This window comes from Scomber scombrus, chromosome 11 (assembly GCF_963691925.1).
Source record: "Scomber scombrus chromosome 11, fScoSco1.1, whole genome shotgun sequence".
NCBI classification, from domain to species: domain Eukaryota; kingdom Metazoa; phylum Chordata; class Actinopteri; order Scombriformes; family Scombridae; genus Scomber; species Scomber scombrus.
The window spans coordinates 1,163,399-1,184,749 of record NC_084980.1 but is presented as its reverse complement, the minus strand read 5'-3'; the positions used below and the strand labels follow the sequence as shown (position 1 = coordinate 1,184,749).

General features: G+C 38.4%; 1 protein-coding gene across 1 annotated transcript; it reads left to right on the top strand.

Moving 5' to 3' along the window:
- Positions 1-13,871: 13,871 nt before the first annotated feature.
- Positions 13,872-15,518, top strand: LOC133990718 (E3 ubiquitin-protein ligase TRIM39-like). Its single transcript, XM_062429118.1, has one exon. It carries the CDS (start codon positions 13,872-13,874, stop codon positions 15,516-15,518), a length of 1,647 nt encoding a protein of 548 aa, XP_062285102.1.
- The last annotated feature ends 5,833 nt before the right edge of the window (positions 15,519-21,351 follow it).

Here is a 21,351-nt window from a genome sequence, read left to right as displayed (position 1 = left end):
ATGATTTATTTACTAAATATAAAAAATATATTGATTTCAAAGAATTAAAAACAGCAATATATGTATTCAGTAACATGTTAAATATTAAAACATGAGGAAAACCTCTCCTGAGCAAAATCTTAAAGGTGTGACTTTAGATGTAATTTAATGACAACTTTTTTCTCAGTAAGTGTAACAGATTACAGTTACATTTATTTTGTAATTAAATGACGTGTACTCCCCAACACTGCTGAAATGATCTCTCACTGACAAATGCACAACCACTATGCCAAACTGCCAATGCTGCAAGTGATGTAACATGAACACACCACTTTTGATTGGCTCCCAGATGACAGGTTAGGATAGGTCATCAACCTAAAGTTACTTATTCAAACAGAAAGAAAGAAAAATACAAATCACTGATCTAATTCCTAATTTAACAAAACATCAAACCCCTACACAACCTGAGCTGTTCTACTTTACACAGTAACATGTTGAAGTGAGGAGAGCCTGCAGGAGCTGAACAAACTGGCCTTTAAACCACATGCTTTAAGGCTTTTGTTCCCATATAATAAAACATTGTTCCAACAAAAACTGTGTTTTGTCTGAGGTGGATTTCAACATTGGCTTGCTAAACCCAACTGACCACAGTTCAACTACAGAGTTCATCAGATCAATGTACAGTATGAGCCTATATCTCTTAATTACACGGCCAACTACAGTAGCAACACACACCATGTTATTGTAGATACAGGACTGGTTCTTTCTTCAGATTACAGCAATGCTGACCAACAAGACAGCTGTGGGGTTTACAGAATGCTGCAAACAGCAAGGATCAAGATGTGTTCTACTAGTCTCATTTTGTTTTCTGACATTTTTCAATTTTGAAAGCTCTGCAGTACACTCAACAAGCTATCAGTAAGTTGACAATACAGTTGCTGAGCTTGCAGCGAGCGGTGCTTTGAGCTGAATGCTTTTATTGGTGCGTTCCAGTTGTACTTGAAGTCTGAATTTCTGTGTTTCCAGTCAGAAATTTCGACGTCCCCTTAAGTCAGATCTCCAACTTGGAAAGTCAAAGACATAGCCCACCAGCCCAGACCTCAAAATTCAATTTGGTAGCTCCGTGCATTAACAGTGTGAAAGTTGTAGTCATCTTCTGTTTATTAACACTTGTGTCTTATTTGTGTGTCATTAAATCAGTTGTACACACAGCACTGCCCAACTTCTATCTGTGGACATGTTGCTACAATGTTTGTATGAGCAAAATACAGCAAAATGTGTTTTTATCAACTGGTAATGCTATTAGTAGCTAACCTGGCTGTTGAACTGAGATTCCTTAGAATATGCCAATGAAATCCTGTCACAGGGAAACAGTCTACCTTGTGACAGTATATTTAACTGGAAATGGTCTGTATGGAATTGGAGAGTAAGACTACACTGTTGATGACCAATTTCTTTAGGCGTGTCTGCTGTAAACTCCAAACTGTAAATAGGATACTATTCATAACAGCTTTAAGGTCTAAACTAAAGCCTATCACACCCTGTCATTCTGCACTTAATGTACTTCTAGATCTAGATGGTGTAGCGGGTTGTGGCCCTAGACCTCCTCGTGTTCTACTAATCAGGGTCTGAAAAAGAATTGGAAATTAAAAAACCTAAAGGGCATAGCTTTAATATGGTAAAACAGTGGCAGTTGCCCTGGCAGCTGCCGAAATACCGTCAGTACTGGCGCTAGCTTTGTTTAATATATATACAGATTTATTAATATATATTGACCGCTGACAAAACACATATTTTACACATACGTTTATAAACACATAGGCTACAAACCTACCATGCCGTGGTAGTTAGTAAAAACAGAGGCAGGGCTGGCAGCTGACTGGCAATATCGTCAGTTTCCCTGGCAGCTGCCAGTCTGCGGCAGCTCATCCGGCAGCTGGAGTTGCCACCGGAAGTGCCGAGACTACCTGCCGCTGCCACAAAATGCGCTAGCCCTTACTCTGTTTTGTTGTGGTCTCTTGTAGCTGTAGTTCTTTCATCAATGTTTTTTTTGTGGAAATAAATGATACTTCATGTAATAGAGTAAAAAAAAGGAAGATATAGTCTTTGAGTGTCATTTCATCAAGTGTGTTGATACCTTAAAATACCTGGATAGGGTCCTGATGACCATACTTGATACTGTTTTGTGACATTAATTATCATTTTTGTCTGCATCAGTTGCTAGTGATAAAGCCACACTCGGACGCTAGATGATCAGCATTGAAAGTCATGTCATCTGCGAAGACATCCAACCAAGCTTCATCACAGGGCTCGCTGTACTGTTCAACTTCAACAAAGCTGATGTACAAGACAATGGAGAAGCCGGTCAAAAAAAAGACGGCAACTATGAAGTTGCCACCCGTCTAAAAAACTCATGGACTTAGAGTGGGGCGTTGTTTAGCCCACTACACATCTCCACACAGGACCTCACTTTTACAAAGGAATAGCCCACACTGTAACCAGATGTTCATGTTGTCATTTTAAGGTAATAAGTCTCAGAATTGAGTTCTGTTCACTTCAGTGTATTTCAGTTATGCACTTCCAGGTTTTTTCTTTCATTTGCGTTCAATAACTAATGAAAGCTGGATACTGAAGGCAGGTTACATTGAGTTTGGTAAGCAGGTTGTATACAGTTTGTTGAGAACCTGTTTGACATGATTAATTGTTCTTATACGAAGTATTTTACAAGAAATGTATTACTTGATTTTTTTTAGCTACTGAATGTGTTTGATGCAGTGTAAAAATGGAATATTATACAGTTATCTCTTGGTTACATGTGCTAGGGCATGCAGAATGAGAACCTATTCAGGATGAGGAATGGTGTTTTAATGGACTGTATTTAATTACATTAAGTTTAACAGTTATTTAATGTGTTTACCACTAGTTTCAATAAATGCCTAGTGTTGTAAAGCCATCTATTGTATGAGCCATTTCTGTAAAGCTATTTTCAGGGGTTTTATTTTGAAATGTAACATTTTAGAATCATTAGCTTCTAACAGTGTTATACCGTAAAGGTCACATTACGGTACAGGACCAGTTTTAATAAATATTACAGTAATAAACTGTTTAAGGATATTACAGTAGCAACTGTAAAATAACAGCAAACAGCTAACAGTATTATACTGTAAAGCTTATATTCTATACAGTACAGTACTGTAATATGTTTTACAGTAATTAACTGTTGTTTTAGATTACAGTAGGGATACTGTAAAAATAACAGTCAATTGCTGGCGTTTGTAGCTGCCAGTACTTTACTGTTATTTAACGGTAATTTTTTTTACAGTGTAGAAATGAAGTTCAGACAGGAAGACCACCTATTTGTATGTTCACGTCATAGTTTTATTTCTCATTCTTTAGTCATCCTGATCCTTCTTACAGCTCATACTGATCTCTGTCAAAGCTCTTATTTTCCTTGCTGTTATTTCTGGAGCATCAATTAACACATCAGCTGTTCACATCACCTGGTCAAGTCTAACCAATAGCACGGTGACACACCTTCATTGTCAGCCTATCATATTGCAGCTGTCTATTTAAATGTTCTCCCTCTCTGCTCAGGTGCTCTCTTGATGCTGTTTTGCACAACCCACCACCTCCCCATCACCACCCAGTCTTCAGGTTCCTCAATGCAACACTTCAACTTCATCAGTCCGATCAGTTTAAGCATTAAGATGACTCGTTGTGATTTGGCCTGAGATTGATTGATGGAAGTCATCAGCCACCACCACCAGTGTCTGGACTCCATGGGGGGATCTATCATGCTGATGCTCAGGACTTACGTCCTTCGATTCAAAAATTCTCCCTGCAGAGTCCAAGCACCAAAGACTATGACAATACCTAATCATTAATATCATCTGCATAATAAACATATTTTACTTCATCTCTGGTCTCTCCTGATTGAAATGGCTTCCAATATGCAGCTCATTATGTGCAGAGGCAAGGTGTAAGCATGGGAGGTGTAAGCATGTGTGTAGTAATGTCATTCATAATTCAGCTCACAGCATATCCCTCTCCAAGATATCATTATGGAAAAGATACATGGATGATATTCTATTTGTTACACCAAAACCACTGATGAGTTGAAGGATTTTGTGGATTACATTGATTCTATCTTACAATACATACACAGTTTCACAGTGGAAAAACCCAAAGAAAAAGTCAACTTTCTAGATCTGACAGTCTACAAAAATGAACACTGTGGTTTAGACCGACCATTTTGTACTATTCTAGCGTAGGGTGGAGATAGAAAAAAATGAGGTTGTATCTTATCTAACTCTCTTGCCTTTTCCAATGATGGGAATCACTAACCACCCCCTCCTCACATACACAGAGTCAGGTCATATTCAGCATGTTGTGGAAAATCATCTGAATTCTGTCCCTGGTAACTCTGCTCCAGTCACGGTTTACTGACCCCGTTCAATCACATGCTATCAATGGGAAACCCATCGTCACTGCCATCTTTCTACTGCACGCTCTCTCTTTCTCTCTCTCTTTATATAGTCACATGCACATATTATTTAGGTTGCAGGCTGAAAATGAATAGCCTTTAATTTTTCAAGTCTGTCTTATAACTGTCAGATGTTCATATGAACACTAAAAGATGTTTTCCTCACTGTAATAGTTCCTCCTGTTCATGACTATTAAAATATCTTCTCCAAATGTGCTAGTAGATGTGAAGCTTATATGAGACTTCAGCAGGCTTCACAGCTGGAGGAAATGTTCATGCTGACTATTAAAAGAACTTCTTCAAATGTGCTTTCAATGGAAGTGATGGAGGACTAAATCCTGTGTGTCCACACAGTCATTTAAAAGATGATCAGCTTCTATTGAGCTTCATCAGTGTGAGTTAGTCATATCAAGTGATATCTGACACATTTACAGTCTTTTTACCATCAAATTCCTTCTTAGTGTTTCCCTGTTGAGCTGTGGTGGAAGTATAGTAACAAAAAGACAGTTTGTTTTAAGACAGACTTGGAAAATAGTGAACCAGTCCTTTAACTTTGGGCAGTGGTTATATACAGCCTATAGAAGATGAAGATATCAGTAATGGCACACATCTATAGTTCAAATGTTGTTCAGACATCCTGAAAGTAGTGCAAAGCTTTTCTCTGATGCTTGGGCAGCAGTGTTGGAGTAACCAATGACTAACTAATGATACCACATAATTAATAATAATTTCATGCTGCATACCTTATAATCGCATGGTCAGTGGTTTGAGTGTGGCATCGGATGAGGGAATGGGCAGCAGGTGCAGACAAATTGGCAACAAGTGGGTAGGTGTGAAAACAAAAGGGAAAGTCCGGGGACATCTGGTGGACAGATAGAGAACAGCAAGAATAAAGAATAGTGTTGGGCTGAGGACAGAGGCAGACTAACCAATGCAGGGATTGTAACAGACTGTCCTGCAGACACAGAGCAACAATAGCATTAATTTGGGGTCCACACTCTTACTGTCCTTTTTGCTGTGGTTTGGTCTCCACCATCTCCTGACAAAAATATATTTAGCTGTTGAATGGTAAATGGACTGCATTTATATAGCGTTACACTACATGCCACATTCACCCATTCACACACTGATGGCACAGCCTTCAGGAGCAATTTGGCGGTTCAAATTTGGAGACCCTTTGACATGCAGACTGGGAGAGCTGGTGGATGACCCTCTCTACCCCCAGAGCCACAAATGCTCCACTCAGTTGACAAGCTAACTGGGCAATTGTACAGTGGGTTTATAAGGGGGTTTTTTTCCCACTGGAAACAGCTGTCTGCGCTGCTGTTGGATCCCATGTTAACTATCAAAGCAATAATTTGTGTCAAAATTCTCATTACACTTCATTTCTCTTCATTACATACAGTCATTTTAAATGTTATGATAATAAACGGCTCGACTGCTTGTTAACTCCCTTGATCACAGACTTCATAAGGAGTCTGATCTGCTTAAAGGATGCTCCAAGCTAAAACAGAGCATACTGCACACTCTTTTATTAATGTACTCATTCAAAGGTTAAATCTCTTATGTAATAAAGAGACTTGCATAACTGCACTTTATCTCACCTACAACTAGACTTCATTTGGCTCTGTAGTCGGTTCAACTTTTATTCAGGATAGTACCAGTATTTCTATTTTTGTCTTGATCTGATTTACTTGCTTTCATTTCAGTTGATGCCACCACTGTTTTCCAAAGTAGTCTGTCTGATGAGGACATCCTCTGTCTGTGCAATCAATGTGAGTCTTAATGTGTTCTGTTTTTAATTATTTTGCTAATATGTCAAATACTAAAGAGGGCTGTCTGCTGGGCAGAACACAGCTGAGCACACAAACATTCATACAGAGCATGTGGAGGCGGGACTGATACACACTCACACATTTCTCCATCGTGCTTGCAGTGATTTGAAGCAGAGGCTAGTGGTCACAAATGTACATGCAAAGTGAATCACTATTTGTTAATCAAAGCAATTTGATTAGAAACAAAAATGAATATAATAAAGTAGCACACTGGACATGAGTAGTCACTTGTTTGGCCAGCAGTCAGTGCTTATACAAAGCTGTATGTTAAATGGTTGGAATAGTGTGTGTTATTTTTAGTAATGCTACCTCCTCACTGTATGCAAGACCATGGCAGAGAGACAATGTGTGACAATGGAAAAGTCAGTATGTAACCTCAGGACATGGAAAGAGAGAGAAAGAGAGAGAGAGGAGGGGGGGGGGTCAGTTTAAAGGGATTTGGATGAAGCATGATGGTGTGGTAGAACAGTGAGGTAAACACACAGCATCCAAGATGGGCAATTACACTGCCAGACAGCAGCACTATCAATAAAACAACACATGTTCCTTAGGATGACATCATCCAATTATTAAGTGGATCAGCTGATATGTTCTACATGACATTACCTCATGTATTTAGGGAATCCTAAATATATCACACACAGTCACAGTCACATGTGCACTCATGCACAAGAGACTCAGCTTTGACTAACTGACATAATGAGATGTGACAGAAGACAACGGAGCAGCATTTGAAGAATACTTATCGAAGTTAAAGACAGAAAAATTCGCTTCACCTAAAGCCTCAAATAATAATAATAATACTACTGGTGTTAGCATACCTAGCTTCAGTGATAACATTAACAGTCCACCGCCAAATGAAGACAAGGAGGAAAGAGTGTGAACAGATGAGCAGAATGATTCAGTGGAGAACAGGGGTAAGAAGAGGAGGCCACTGCTGAGGACGAGTAAAGGTGGGTGTCAACCTCCAGCTGGTGGGAGGCCATAGGGCATTCATCATACTGAGGAACAGGGCCGGCCCTAAACAAGATTACCCCAAAACACTCCCAGCACCAAATCACACACAAAGCTCATAACTGAATGAACACACACACACACACACACACACACACACACACACACACACACACACACACACACACACACACACACACACACACACACACACACACACACACACACACACACACACACACACTAGAAATGGACAAATTAATTAACAACACATTTCAAAACAATGTGTCAAATGGATGGAGTGGTTGTGACAAACAGAACATCAGTGGATGATGTAGAAGGCTGTGGTACCTCTGTTATGACCTCTGGAGCTGCAGTCACATCAGAGGAGGGAGGAGTTGTCCCTGAAGTCTCTGACCATGTTCCCTCAGCAGCTTTCATGTCAGCTGATGAGGTATATGGTCCTGGTGCAGTGGAAGTTGCTCCAAAATATTCAAATGACACCCCTGAAAAGATTATACATTAGATTATTATTATTTTTTTAAATATAGGCTGTAAGACATTACAAAGGTACATTACATGTATCTTCTAGGCATGTTAACCACATAACAAATGCAATTTGATCAAAATGTGCTTATTATGTCATACAGTATCTTCTCTCTGCCATTGACAGTTTTACATTGTACTACTTATACCTTCTCAACTTTTGTAATTGTGTTATTCAACCTATTGTGAGGAATTTGTTTATACAAATGCACGTTCAGTAGGTGCTGTACAATCAAGATCACTGTAATGATTTTAATATTGCTCGCCTCAATTAGCTCCATCTGTCATTGTCAGCAATATTGAATTTTCGCCTTGTTAAAGAATGAAGATAACAATCATCATGATAAACATGCAGCCTACTGCATATGCCTTTCATAACACGAATCCATTGGTCAGACCACGGTGGACATTTTTTGATTCAGATCACTCTTAACTATGTTGAAAAAGACGTTTCCCCTCTCCAAACTGAAGTTATATGGGGATACAGATTATTTTCTCCTGTCAAAAATATTACCCTCCTCCAAAATGTACAAATGTCGATCCACCATCACCTGTTTTGTGTTGTATGCTTTTCAGAATCTCTAGTAACATTTGTGAATTTGGACACATTTCTCCTCTCCCAGTTGAAGCTACAGTGGGATACAGAATATTTCAGATTATTTATCTCGTGCAAAAAATCGTACCCCCTTCCAAAATCTACAAATTCTGCTGCACAATCATGTGTTATGTTCTGTATGCATTTCAGAACATCTTTAATAACAATTCCTCTCTCCAAACTGAAGTTACAGGGGGATGCAGATTACTTTAGATTGTAATTTCTTTTTTGTATGTGTTTTATAGAAAAATGCTCAAACCATGAAAGGAAAATGAAATATATGTAAAAAGATACATCAAAATAAAATATCCATATGTTACACCCTGAAAAAGGGGAAAGATCAACAAACTACACAGACACAAGGCTTCCTCTCTGGCAGCTTCATCAGGAGTGAAGCAGAGTGGCCAAGAGCTCCCCCTACTGACCTCGGCAGGCAAAACTAATCAACCTTGATTAAGAGTTCAACAGGTCGATCACAGATCAACTCATCTTGTATATTCAACTGTTTAACCTTGTTTTTAACCATTGTAACCTCTTTCACATAACTTGAGTATTTAACCCTTTATGAAATATGAAAAGTATATTTACATTTATAGCTTATCTATTTATAAATGAATTATCTTTTAACTTTTTCTGGCGACTGATTTTATTTCTGTTTTTAATGACTATTTCACTGCCTTATGAATTTGATACAAACAAACACAACACTTTTTATAAAATCAACCTATCACACATACAGTAATAATAATGTAATAATAATATAACATTTCAGTAGGAAACTGCACATTGTAATTGATGTGTTGTTCATGTTATTTTTTTAAATATACAGTATTTCAAGTGGAGCTAAAATAAAAATAAAGTCATTGGTTAAACAGAGGAATTTAACACAACTCTACAATACAATTCTGAATAACAACTTATTTCATTTAATATTTCTTAATTGCAGTTTAAGTGATTTAGTTACCCAATTCCAGTCTGACTCATGCTCTTCTTCTCCATAGAAGTGGCATGTGTCTCTCAGGTAATCTGTTTTTAAAAAAGAAAGAAGAGAAAAAGAGCACACCTGATTATTCTCTCATCATGCATTCACACTGTCATACTATTTAATTAACTTTAGAGTAATAATGATAACTGTCATTTTCTTTACAGGAAATTTAAGGCCAAATCTTTGGATTACCTAAATATGATGGTATATTATTTACCAGTGTCAAGGAGGAGTCACAGCAATGTTCTTCCTGTATTAGTTGATATCGTCAGGTGTAGCAGGAACATTACTGTCTCCCTTTTCAAGAGCTGAAAAAGACATTTTAAGATTATTACCCAAAACTGTACCTGTTAGTAACAAAGTGCCTCCATATCATCTTACAGAGGCATAAATATGTTGTCAGTGAATAACTTTTGAGTTTAAGACTGGAATGGTGTGTGTTTCGGTTCTGGGCAGCGCCATCTTGAAAATTTCCGGTGCATGCTGGGAAAATTAAAAAACACGGATTCTACTTATATGGGCATCAGGAGGGGCATGAGGCGCCCTCCTGAACCTGTGAACCAATCAACCTGTCAATCACGACGTTTTTATTTTTCCCGGCATGCACCATTACATATTTAAATATTCAGTTATATAGAGAGAATATTGTAAGAGTTTACTATATATTAGGGTTTTTGGTTACATTTATATACCCTATTTTTAATCTTTATACTTATATTCATATTACCTTTATACTTATATTACTGTATATATATATATATATATATATATATATATAATCTGCTGCAGATTTATGATTACTGACTTTAGTTGACTAGAATTTTAGTACAAGTGCACTATTGAATGTATAGTAATGACTATTTGTCTGGGAGATGAATTATATGGTGGACAGGCTGGAAAAAAAACAAGCAATAATAGATTTTAACAGGTCAAAGATAAGCACAGTTCATAGTATATATGTGTAGCTAAATAAAGCCTATATTAAATACCCTTGTTTACTGCCTTTTTGGTAAGAGAGATAAGAGAGGAGTAGAACGATGAACCCTTTTAATGATTTATATACATATACATATTCATATACACACACATTTTAATTGAGAAGTTTGCATTTAAGTCTAATTTAATGTGCTTTTACAAATAAAGAGCTACTGATGAAAGTCAGACGTTTAGTCTTATTTATTTTTTGTTGAAAACAGAAGCAGGTTGACATATCCCATCACATAACATCCCTGGTTCACAATTGTTGAACAATAACAGCAATGAAAATGTGGCCATGTCCGACATGACTGGCCACACTTGAGAATGATGAATTCTATAAAAACATTTTTACACAGAATGAAGGCTATGAATTTCACCGTCAGTATGACTGAAATTGCTTCATGAAAGAAACTCCTCATAATTTGGTCCCACTGGTCATAATCTGCTCCGCATGATACCGCGTCAGCTGCTCTCCCTCCAGGAACAGCGGGAAATCTCTATTGTCTCCTTTCAATTTTAAACAACCAGCGACCAATCACAGTCGACTTTTAACCCCGCTTACATTTCTAGCGACAGTTAACTTAATTCTCGCAGACGGGTATCTGCGAGAATCATGCCAAAAATCACGTGAGAAGGATGACGCAACTGAGCTCGCAAATGGGAAGGTTCAAATGCAAATCATTGGGTGCAAGTTTGCAGATCAGAAGTTACACGTGCAAATCCTGAGATGCGCTTTCACAAGCTGTGAATTACGCTCGCAAATGTTTTTTTTTTCAGTTTTGTAGATCAGAAGTTACAATTGCAAACTGTGAGTGAGATGCACTTTCACGAGTTTTGAATTACACCTTTTACAAGTTCAAATTGTGGTCTGCTCTCCTTTGGATTTATGGCACTATAATTCCTTCATAATGATGCATTAACCCACATCTTGTTATTTTTCATGTCTTAGACGAAATTGAAGCATAGTAATGCAACTCCACCTCGCTGAATACGTGCACGCTCCGAGGCCAGGGGATACACATTCTGGCAGGGGTAACTACCTTGGCACGGCACCTGACATCTAGCCAGTATGGGAAAGTTGCCACAGACTTAAGATTTAAAATCTCCTTATGTGACCTACAGAAAGATTTATATTCCACTGATTAGCACTGGTTTAATCATCATTGTGTGAACTCGTTTGGCAAGAGCTTACATGTAAACAATGTTCATTTACATGTGAAAGTCCTGCACAGCAGTGTGCTAAACTGGCAGTGTGACATAAAGTCACACTGATGGTGTGCTGCTTATCACAGCCTCATTATACCAGTGAATGAACATTTAAAGAGGACCTATTATGCTCATTTCCAGTTCTAAATGTCTGTGTTTGGACTCCATTAGAGTAGCTAATAGCGGTGTCTCTTTACAGTCCATTTGAGCTCTTGTCTTTTCAAAGCCTCCCTCCCGAATCGATGAACCTACTCTGTTCTGTTTGACCAGCTTTACATGTAGAGTTACCATCGACACAAACCCAACATATCCCTTCTTTACTGCTTCAAATTAAAAGCTTTTAATGACTGATTAACAAGAGGCTTTTATTTTTGAAGAATTTACAGGAAATGAAATGTGTTCCTCACTGATTTAGTAGAGCTTCGTTTGTGGTCAAAACAACATATGCTTAACATACAAGATTTAAAAATGTCTATTATTCCCGGGTATATGAAACCCCTATTAACAAAGCTATATCACTACATATACTCATATTAATACACCGAAATGAGCTGAATTTCACTGGAAACTCTCATGATCTGATTTGAACTCACAAACCCAAACACACTGAAATGCCAACACCAAAGAACCAACTCAATTTTGTCCTGTTGTCTTTTGTATGAACTGCTGCATTAATCTGATGGAGTGAGTGAATGAAACAGAAATGTAGATAAGTAAAGTGAACCTAAGAGCGCCTATTTCCAAAGTAAATGATCTGTTGAGTGTTGGATGGTTATTTATTTATGAAAGCTAACCGGCATGAAGTTATTGCACGATTACATTTTATTACTCTCTCTCTCTCTCTCTCTCTCTCTCTCTCTCTCTCTCTCTCTCTCTCTCTCTCTCTCTCTCTCTCTCTCTCTCTCTCTCTCTCTCTCTCTCTCTCTCTCTCTCTCTCTCTAAGATAAGATAAGATATACTTCAATGTCCCGTCGGGGAAATTTGTCTTGGGCATGAAGTGCATACATAAATTATACATTAAACATACATAGATATGTTTAATGTTAACGGAAAAATGTGTTATCATCATCCTGCCACCATCACCCTGTTTAGAAAATTAGGTTTTAGAATTGTGGAAAAAACAAGCACTAATCTGAGTTGTGAAACTGTGGGGGCGATCCCACTGTAGGAACTGAAACAGCACCCCCAACTCATCAGTCTGAGCCTTTGAACTCAACAACACTCATGCCAAACCCCCTTAAAAAAATATACAATTTAAAATGGGCCCTGTTTGGATGATAAAAACATAAAACAGGAGCCACTGTTTGATTCAGCACATATTTTGTAGGACAATGTGGACTAATTTCAGTTAACATGTAACTTAAATGAGTGCAGAATTAAGAGTCAAGTGGAACAACAGATATCTGGAGTTTTATGGCAATTTGATACAAAGACAAAACATTTTCATTTGTTAACTTATTTGTGGGAATGATTTTCAGTCTCTTCTGGTCATGAGTTTAATGTCATGTCATTTAGCCTTTCAATTTATTACCTCCATATTGGCCTTTCAGGTACTTTCCAGCGTCATTATCAGCACCATCTGCTCTGGTATGGACTAAGTTTCACTTTCTTTTATCACATAAACAAAGAACTTAGTTTCTCTTTCAATCTCATATTGGATTTCATGAAGTACATTTAAAAGCAACACCTTTTCCTCATAAGCACTGAATAACAGTTAGTCAAGTTATAAAGAAAGAAGGTTGTGTGTCTTTTTAGATGTCATCATATGATTGTATTGATTGTATGGAGAGTTTTGGCTTATGTGTCACCCAATCTACACACTGCATTCCAGTCAGTGTAGGGCCTGCCTTACAGTGTAATGTACCATGCAAAACAAACACAAAGCAGGAAAACAGACAAAAACCTAGTTTGGATGACAAGGGAGGCGGAGCATGACTGGAGGTGGAGAAAACATTTCCGTTGTTATGAGTCAGAGTACCTCAGAGCTACCAGGCTGCAGCAGACACAGGTCTCTCTGGGTTTCTGTCTGAGGATTAATAAAACTTCATCAGGATCATCAGACTGTTCTCCTTTCACCTCTGTTCAACCTATACAGGTACAGTTACTATACATTTACTGCATTTTAAATAACCACTATTAACATATAAATGTACTAATACATATAACATTTCCAAATGAAGTGTCGTAAAAAATCCAATTATTCTACCTAGTTTACCAGTAATCCAATGTACATATAATTTCATAATCATTTATATTTAATATGTAGGTATGTTTGACTTTTGCTTTCACTTTTGTTCTCAGTGGGCCAACATGTCAGCCACAAGCTGTATGCTGTCTGAAGAGCAGTTCCTCTGTTGCATCTGTCTGGATGTGTTCACTGCTCCTGTCACTATACCATGTGGGCACAACTTCTGTAAAAACTGCATCACTCAGCACTGGAACATTAACAGTGTTAAGTATCAGTGTCCCATGTGTAAAAAGAGTTTTAAAGCACGACCTGAGCTGCCTGTTAACACTTTTATATCAGAGATGGCGGCTGAGTTCAAACAGTCGGTCGGAAAGAAAAGCAGCATTGACTCTGAGATACAAATCGCCAAACCAGGAGAAGTCTCCTGTGATGTCTGCACTGGAACCAAACTGAAGGCACTAAAGTCCTGCTTGACATGTTTGGCCTCCTACTGTGGGATTCACCTGGATCCTCACCTGTCAGCTGACAGCCTGAAAATACATGAGCTGATTAATCCCATGGAGAACATGGAGGGCAGAGTGTGCACCAAGCACAAAAAACCTCTGGAGCTTTTCTGCAACACTGATCAGACATGTGTGTGCTCGCACTGCACTGTTTCAGACCATGTGACACACAACTTTGTTTCTTTGAAAGACAAATATGAAGCAAAAAAGGCTGAGCTGCAGCAGGCAGAGGCTGAAATCCAGCACATGATCCAGGAGAGGCGACTGAAGATCCAGCAGTTGGAACGCTTAAAAATGCATAGTAAGGACGATGCAGAGAGCGAGATCGCACATGGAGTTCAGATCTACACAATCATAATGCAGAACGCAGAGCGAGGCCTAAATGAACTCATAGAGATGATCGAAGACAGGCAAAAAAGAAGCGAGGAACAAGCCAACGGCTTCATTAAAGAACTGGAACAAGAAATCTCTGCACTGGTTAAGAGAACTTCTGAGGTGCAGCAGCTCTCATGCACTCAAGACCACCTTCACCTCCTCCAGAGCTTCACTTCCCTAACTACAGCTCCACCATGCAAGACCTGGACAGAGCTCAGCTGGCGTCCACCATCATTTGAGGGGACTGTGGTGGAAGCTGTGACTCAGCTAGAGGACACTTTCAGCACAGAGAAGAGGCGGCTGCTGCATGAGGCCAGGCTGAAGAGGGTCCAGCATTACGCAGTGGATGTGATTCTGGAACCCGACACAGCTAACCCCTGGCTCATGCTGTCTAATGATGGGAAACAAGTGTGGTGTGGCGACACGAGGAAGGACCTGTCAGACAACTCAGAGAGGTTTTCTCTTTATGTCAGTGTCTTAGCACAGCAGAGTTTCACTTCAGGACGGTTTTACTACGAAGTTCAGGTTACAGGTAAAACTGACTGGACTCTCGGAGTGGTCAAAGAGTCAGTCAGCAGGAAGGGAATAATCCCACTGAGCCCAGCCAATGGCTACTGGGCTGTGTGTTTGAGGAATGGGAACGACTACCTAGCTCTCACCAGCCCTCCTGTCAAACTCAGCCTGAGCTCGAGGCCTCAGAGGATGGGGGTTTATGTGAGTTACGAGGAGGGTTTGGTCTCCTTTTATGATGTAGACGCTGCAGTTCATCTCTACTCCTTCACTGACTGCTCCTTCACTCATCAACTCTGTCCATTCTTCAGTCCCGGTATTAATCATGGCGGCGTGAACTCTGCCCCTCTGATCATTTCTCCTGTCACTCAAACTGATTAGAGCAGATCATTCATTTTGTGAGAATTGATTTTTGTCATTTAATAGATGAAATTCAAGTGACATAAAGGAGATGCAACTGTGGAAGGTTGCCCGTCTCCAAAACAAGACCACTTAAAATGCATTACCCTCACTTTATGTCTGGTTTGGTTCAGTCACCAGGAGAGAGGAAGTCTCTATGTTTTGGGAGAGCCAAGAATTCTTTTTTTATTTCAGTCTTCACTGTATCATGTCTGTATCAGCTTTACTTCCCTAATCAAAATCAACTAGTAGTAAGTAGGACTGATATGCCAGCTCTGAGAGACAGTGACTGAACAGTATCTCTGTAGAGACTGCTTAAAATAAAGCAGAGCTCCAGCCAAGTAAAATGTGTCATATAAAGTTAGACTATAATTAAAGTTCACTGTGTTTGTGTTCAGCTGTGTGTAATACCACTGAGACTGTATGTGCACAACCAGCATAATGTGAGCGGGACTTCCTCTCTCCTGTGGTTACTGACAGTGGACTAGTGGTGATGAAATTCTATTCTGTGTTTAGCACCTTTCAAACACATCCTGTAAAAGGTGGGCCTCATGTAATTGGTTTAGTTTTGATGAGCCCTCAGACATGTCAGCTAAAGGTCATATATATATATATATATATTTTTAAATCAGGGTTAGGCTGCTGGCATGCATCTGTTTCATTATCAGCAACAATAATGGTACATACATGGTTACACCCTGCAGTTAAATCAATGGTACTTGAATGGGTGTGTTTGCTGAGGAATTGGACACCTCTTGTCAGGCAACAGGTGGCTGTTAGTCCACCAGGTAGAGAAAGTCAATTCTGATTGGCTAGAACCGAAGTTTATCAAAAACTCCACTTTTGAGAAATGTGATTAATATGTCAAAATTATTAAGTCATCACCATCTTAAATTTTTTGTGCACCATAACCCTTTATCGGGCGAATAACTCTATTCTGTAACTTCTGTAAACATCCAAATAGCTTCCCCATGCCCCTCTGTGAGGTTGTAGAACCATGTGGATGTTTTATATATAGACTGTTGAGGAACCATATATGGTAACTTCATTGTCCTTGATTTGCAACATAAAAATGAAAAAAGTAATGCAATATCCTACAATAACTCTTTAGGGTTGAAATGTTGTGTTTCATTGAGTGCCTTATAAAGGGTTATGTTATTAACTGCAAAACAAGTTTATTATTTTTAGATGTCCAAAGAAAGTATTAATAACACTGAGGAGGATTTGTTTAAAAAAAAAAAAATCTCACATTCCCTCAAACCTCAAACAGCAATCATTGATTTGATTTGTCACCTTTACAGAGAAGCAACGTTTTTATGACATTGACGCATATCCTGTTTACTTCACATCTACTTCTGTCTGTTTGATCTGTTTGGTGTATTCCACAGGTGATGCACTATGAACTCCAGTGTTCATTCACTGGTACTGTTTTTGAAACTTGTTTACAGCTTTCTTTATGTTTGTATTAATTATATTAACACTTTTTAATATTTACTGGCAACATTTTAATGCTCATTGCTGCAATAAATCAGTGTCAACAGAATAATTCTGGTTAAGCAGAAGAACAGTTGTTAAACATTGTCATTCAGTTGTCATTGTCAGCCTCAAAATCATTGTCGAACAGCAATAATAAAAAAAAAGAAACCCTTTTAAACTATGATTTCTAACTTCTAACTGTAAGTTTCATATTAAGACTAGGAAACAAAGAAGGTACAACAACAAGACAGATCAACACTTCCTGTCACACTGCAGTTAGTATGTAAACAGGAACCAGGTTCTCTACTGGTTTTGTTCCTGACCTCTAAATCACCGCCCACATCTTAGATTTCTTCACCATTTGAATAGTGAAACAAAGTGGCAACTCAGTGTGATTATCAGGGTGAGAGGGGAGGGAAAAGGCTGGGGTCATTAAAGGCCAAGAAAGTAGTAGACAGTTGTGACAAGACAAAGGACAAAGCACTGTCAACAGGCCAGGACCAGTGATAAAAGATGAAGTGAAGAAGAGTTAAACTCATTTACTTATCTATTTCAGTAATTCCTCATATGGTTTACTAAAATGTCCTCTATGTTTTCATTTTCTGTTCCAAATTGGCTTATTGTTGCTTCTCTTTTCTTTCCTTGTGAAGTGACTCACCTGTCTCCCAGAGGAGAACTGTTGATGTTGATGAGAGTCACTGTTGAATACTGTCAAATGAGTAGAGCTGTGTTAAAGCGCCCCCTGTTGATGGGTTATGAGCTGTTTCCATTTCATATTAATGACACATGAGCGTGACCACGATCAGTAATGGGGTGAATCTGTGATTCTGAGATATTATTGAGTTGCTGGTTAAGAAGAGAGGTCAGTTTGTGAATAAAGTTAATTTAAGATTTTAAACTACATCACAGAAAAAGTTTAACTTGCACTTAATTCCAGTAGTTTTCATGTGCTCCAACTGAATTTTGAACCTTGTCAGTAAAATTGCAGCTGTCCTGTTTAGCCTGCATACTGTGCACTTTAGTCCTGGTGTATGAATTCAGGGTGTTTTTGAATTGTTTTCACCAGCATTGTAGGTGTAGGTGCAGACTACCACCTAAAGCAGGGGTCTCCAGTTTCTTTCCCTCTTAAGGGTTAATTTGAGAAAATCTAAGTGACTGAGGACTATTCATGTCTTACATTACTATATACATTTATTCACACATTCAAAACAGTCAAACTGATTTTCCAACCAAACCAGCTGAATACACTTGTTTGTGTATGTTATAAATAACCACATTTATGGGTCAATGACGTATAAGGATTTTCAACAACTCAATTTTAAATAATAAAAACAAGCATATCTAATGCAGTAGTTCAAACATTCAGAATGTTGTGTACCTGACAATTCATATTACAATTTGAAAGTGATTTTAGTGGGTTTTTCAAGATTAATTGGCACTGGCCTGAAAAAAAAGTCATTTGGTGCGACCATGATTCATCTTGAAATATCTTATATAAATAAAAGACCATCATTTACAAAGATTTAAAAAAAAATGCAAATACTTTGTTTCCAAACACTTTATATTACTGAAAACTTGTAAAAAAAGATGTGAAGCGTGTTAAGTAAATTAATTTATTTCAAGATGAATCGTGGTCGCACCACATGACTCTTTTTAAAGGCCAGTGCCAATTAATCTTGAAAAACCCACTAAAATCACTTAATTTCAAATGTATAATATGGATCTTCAGGTACACAACATTCTGAATGTTTGAACTACTGCATTAGATATGCTGGTTTTTATTATTCTACAATTGAGTTGTTCCAAATCCTTATACGTCATTGACCCTTATACACAATATCCATATGTTGAACCAAAAATCTCTTAAAGTCACATCAGTAGCATGACAATTGTATTTCTCAATTTCAACATGTCAGGATCAGACAATGTACCTCCTAAATTATTATCACATTCAAGCCCCAGAAAACAAAACATGGTTTTAGCTGCTAGTTATTTTTTGTTATCCTCATTTAATTTGCCCAAGTGTCACTGTGTCACACTACACAAATAAAAACCTTGTCATTTACCCCAGTTTGATTTACTCTCTATACAAATGAATGTAGAAGCAACAAATCTGATCATGTTACTAATTAAGATCATGTTAAATTTGCAGATGAAATGGCAATCATGGGTTTGATTCATGATGATGATGAAAGCAGCTATCGAGCTTGGGTAGATCAGTGTGTTGGCTGGTGTATGTCCAGCTTTCTACATTTAAACACTATGAAAATTAAAGAAATCATTTTGGACTTTAGGACTGGTGGGGAGAGTATTGAGGAGGTGGATGTGTACAAATATCTGGGATCAATAATAGACGTTAAACTGTCATGGAATTCAAATACGGATGCTATTTATAAGACAGGGTTGCAGTGTCTATTTTTTATGTGTTTAGACAGTTTAAGGTGGAAAGACACATATTGGTCCTCTTCTAATAATCCTTTGTGGAGAGCATTTTAATCTTGTGTTCTATTGCCTGCTTTTTTTCATTGCCTGTGAATAACATAAACAAACTAAATAAGATAAGAAGTCCAGTAAGAAAACTGCATGATGATGATCTATGAGGCAATTATTAAAAAGGAGTTCCATCCCTTGTTTAGTGCATACGAGCTGTTACTATCAGGCAGGCAGTAAAGGGTACCATCCCTCCGAACCAACAGGGCTCAACAGATCATTTGTTCCGATCAGTATTTTACTGATGAATAAACACTGAAATTAATAATTGAACATCTGTGTGCGGAGATAGTGCACTTTATGAGGAGCACCTTAACAGATGTTTGTTGGTGTTGGTAGCAGTGTTATATATATTATATATATGTTTACTGTGGGGTTATGGATGTCCAGTGTAGGGTAGTGGATGTTTGTTTTGTATGTGTATTTATCTGATGATTGCCTAATGGTGCACTATGAATTTCCGTAAAGACAAATAAATATATTTAATACATCATCTGTATGTGGTCTATGCATTTAGTCGTTCCATGGTTAATGACATGAATGGCGCAACAACAGAGGTTGAGTGTCAAGCTGGGACTGTATTGGCGTAGATTCAGTCTAATAGAGTTGTATAAATGTTCATCTGTCCTGTGTTGTTCTGTGTTTAGATTTCATGACTTTCATGTCAGAAAAAGCTGCTTCTCAAAGGTTTTTAGAGCCAAATATCACACACACATTTGCAGGGCTGCTTGGTGAAGGTTGTTTTTTTCTTTTTTCTTATTTTTGGGTCTAACAGGTTCCAGAAATGTTGTTGAAATTAAGCTGGAGGTTAGTTTGAAGGTGTATAACATTCTTTATTTCCACATAATAAACACTGAAAAGTTCAGCCACCTGCCCCGTAATCTCACCTGTGTCTACCTCTATCAAGTAATCGGTCAAAGTGTCAAAGTCACTCAGTCTGCCCTCAAACACCCAGCATCAGACAACAGAGTAGTATCCCCCTCCATTGATTACATGAAAGTCTTGATTCCATTCAGCAAGGAAAGAAAGACCTGTAGTATTTGACCCCTGCTTTGTGTGGGAGATCACAGGAACACTTTCAAGCTCCTGGGTTTTTTGGCTTATGTTTTAATGGAGTTGATCATTTAAAGAACAGGTGTCAGGACATGATCATCCCATAACCTTTGCATATATAGCCTGCTGAATGATGCAGTGATGGTATAGAAATGTATGAAAGTCCAGGTCTGCCTTGCAGGGGGCAATCAATCGAAAAACTCCTCTTTGGTGGAAGAGGAGGAGGGAGAAGAAATAAAAAGGAGACCAGTACAAGGTTAAAAGTGTCTAAAAGTTTAAGAGATAAACGACCAGCTGTAGTATGGATTTTAACATCTGCTGCCAGAGAGGTCCCAAGCACTTACATACAGGGGCTCCAATTTAGATCCCAGTGTTGGTATGGTTTAAGCTGTATGTAGACAACAGGGAGACACTAGACTCTAGACCAGTGGTCTCCAACCCTGCTCCTGGAGAGCTACTGCCCTGCATGTTTTAGGTATCACCTCACTCTAACACACCTGATTCTAATAATCAACTCGTTATCAAGCCCTTTGACGAGCCTCAGCTGCTTGATAACGAGTTAGAGTGAGGAGATACCTAAAACATGCAGGGCAGTAGCTCTCCAGGAGCAGGGTTGGAGACCACTGCTCTAGACTGTTGCTGAGTTAGCTCCCAGTGCTAACAATCCTAAAAACAAGCCAGATTCTCGCAGGCCTTGGCCAGCTGTCCCAACCAGGAATGTGAAACTTCAAATCCAAGCGCATGATTACTTACACATTCTGCCTGGCTAAAACATATAGAATGTCAGACTTAATCT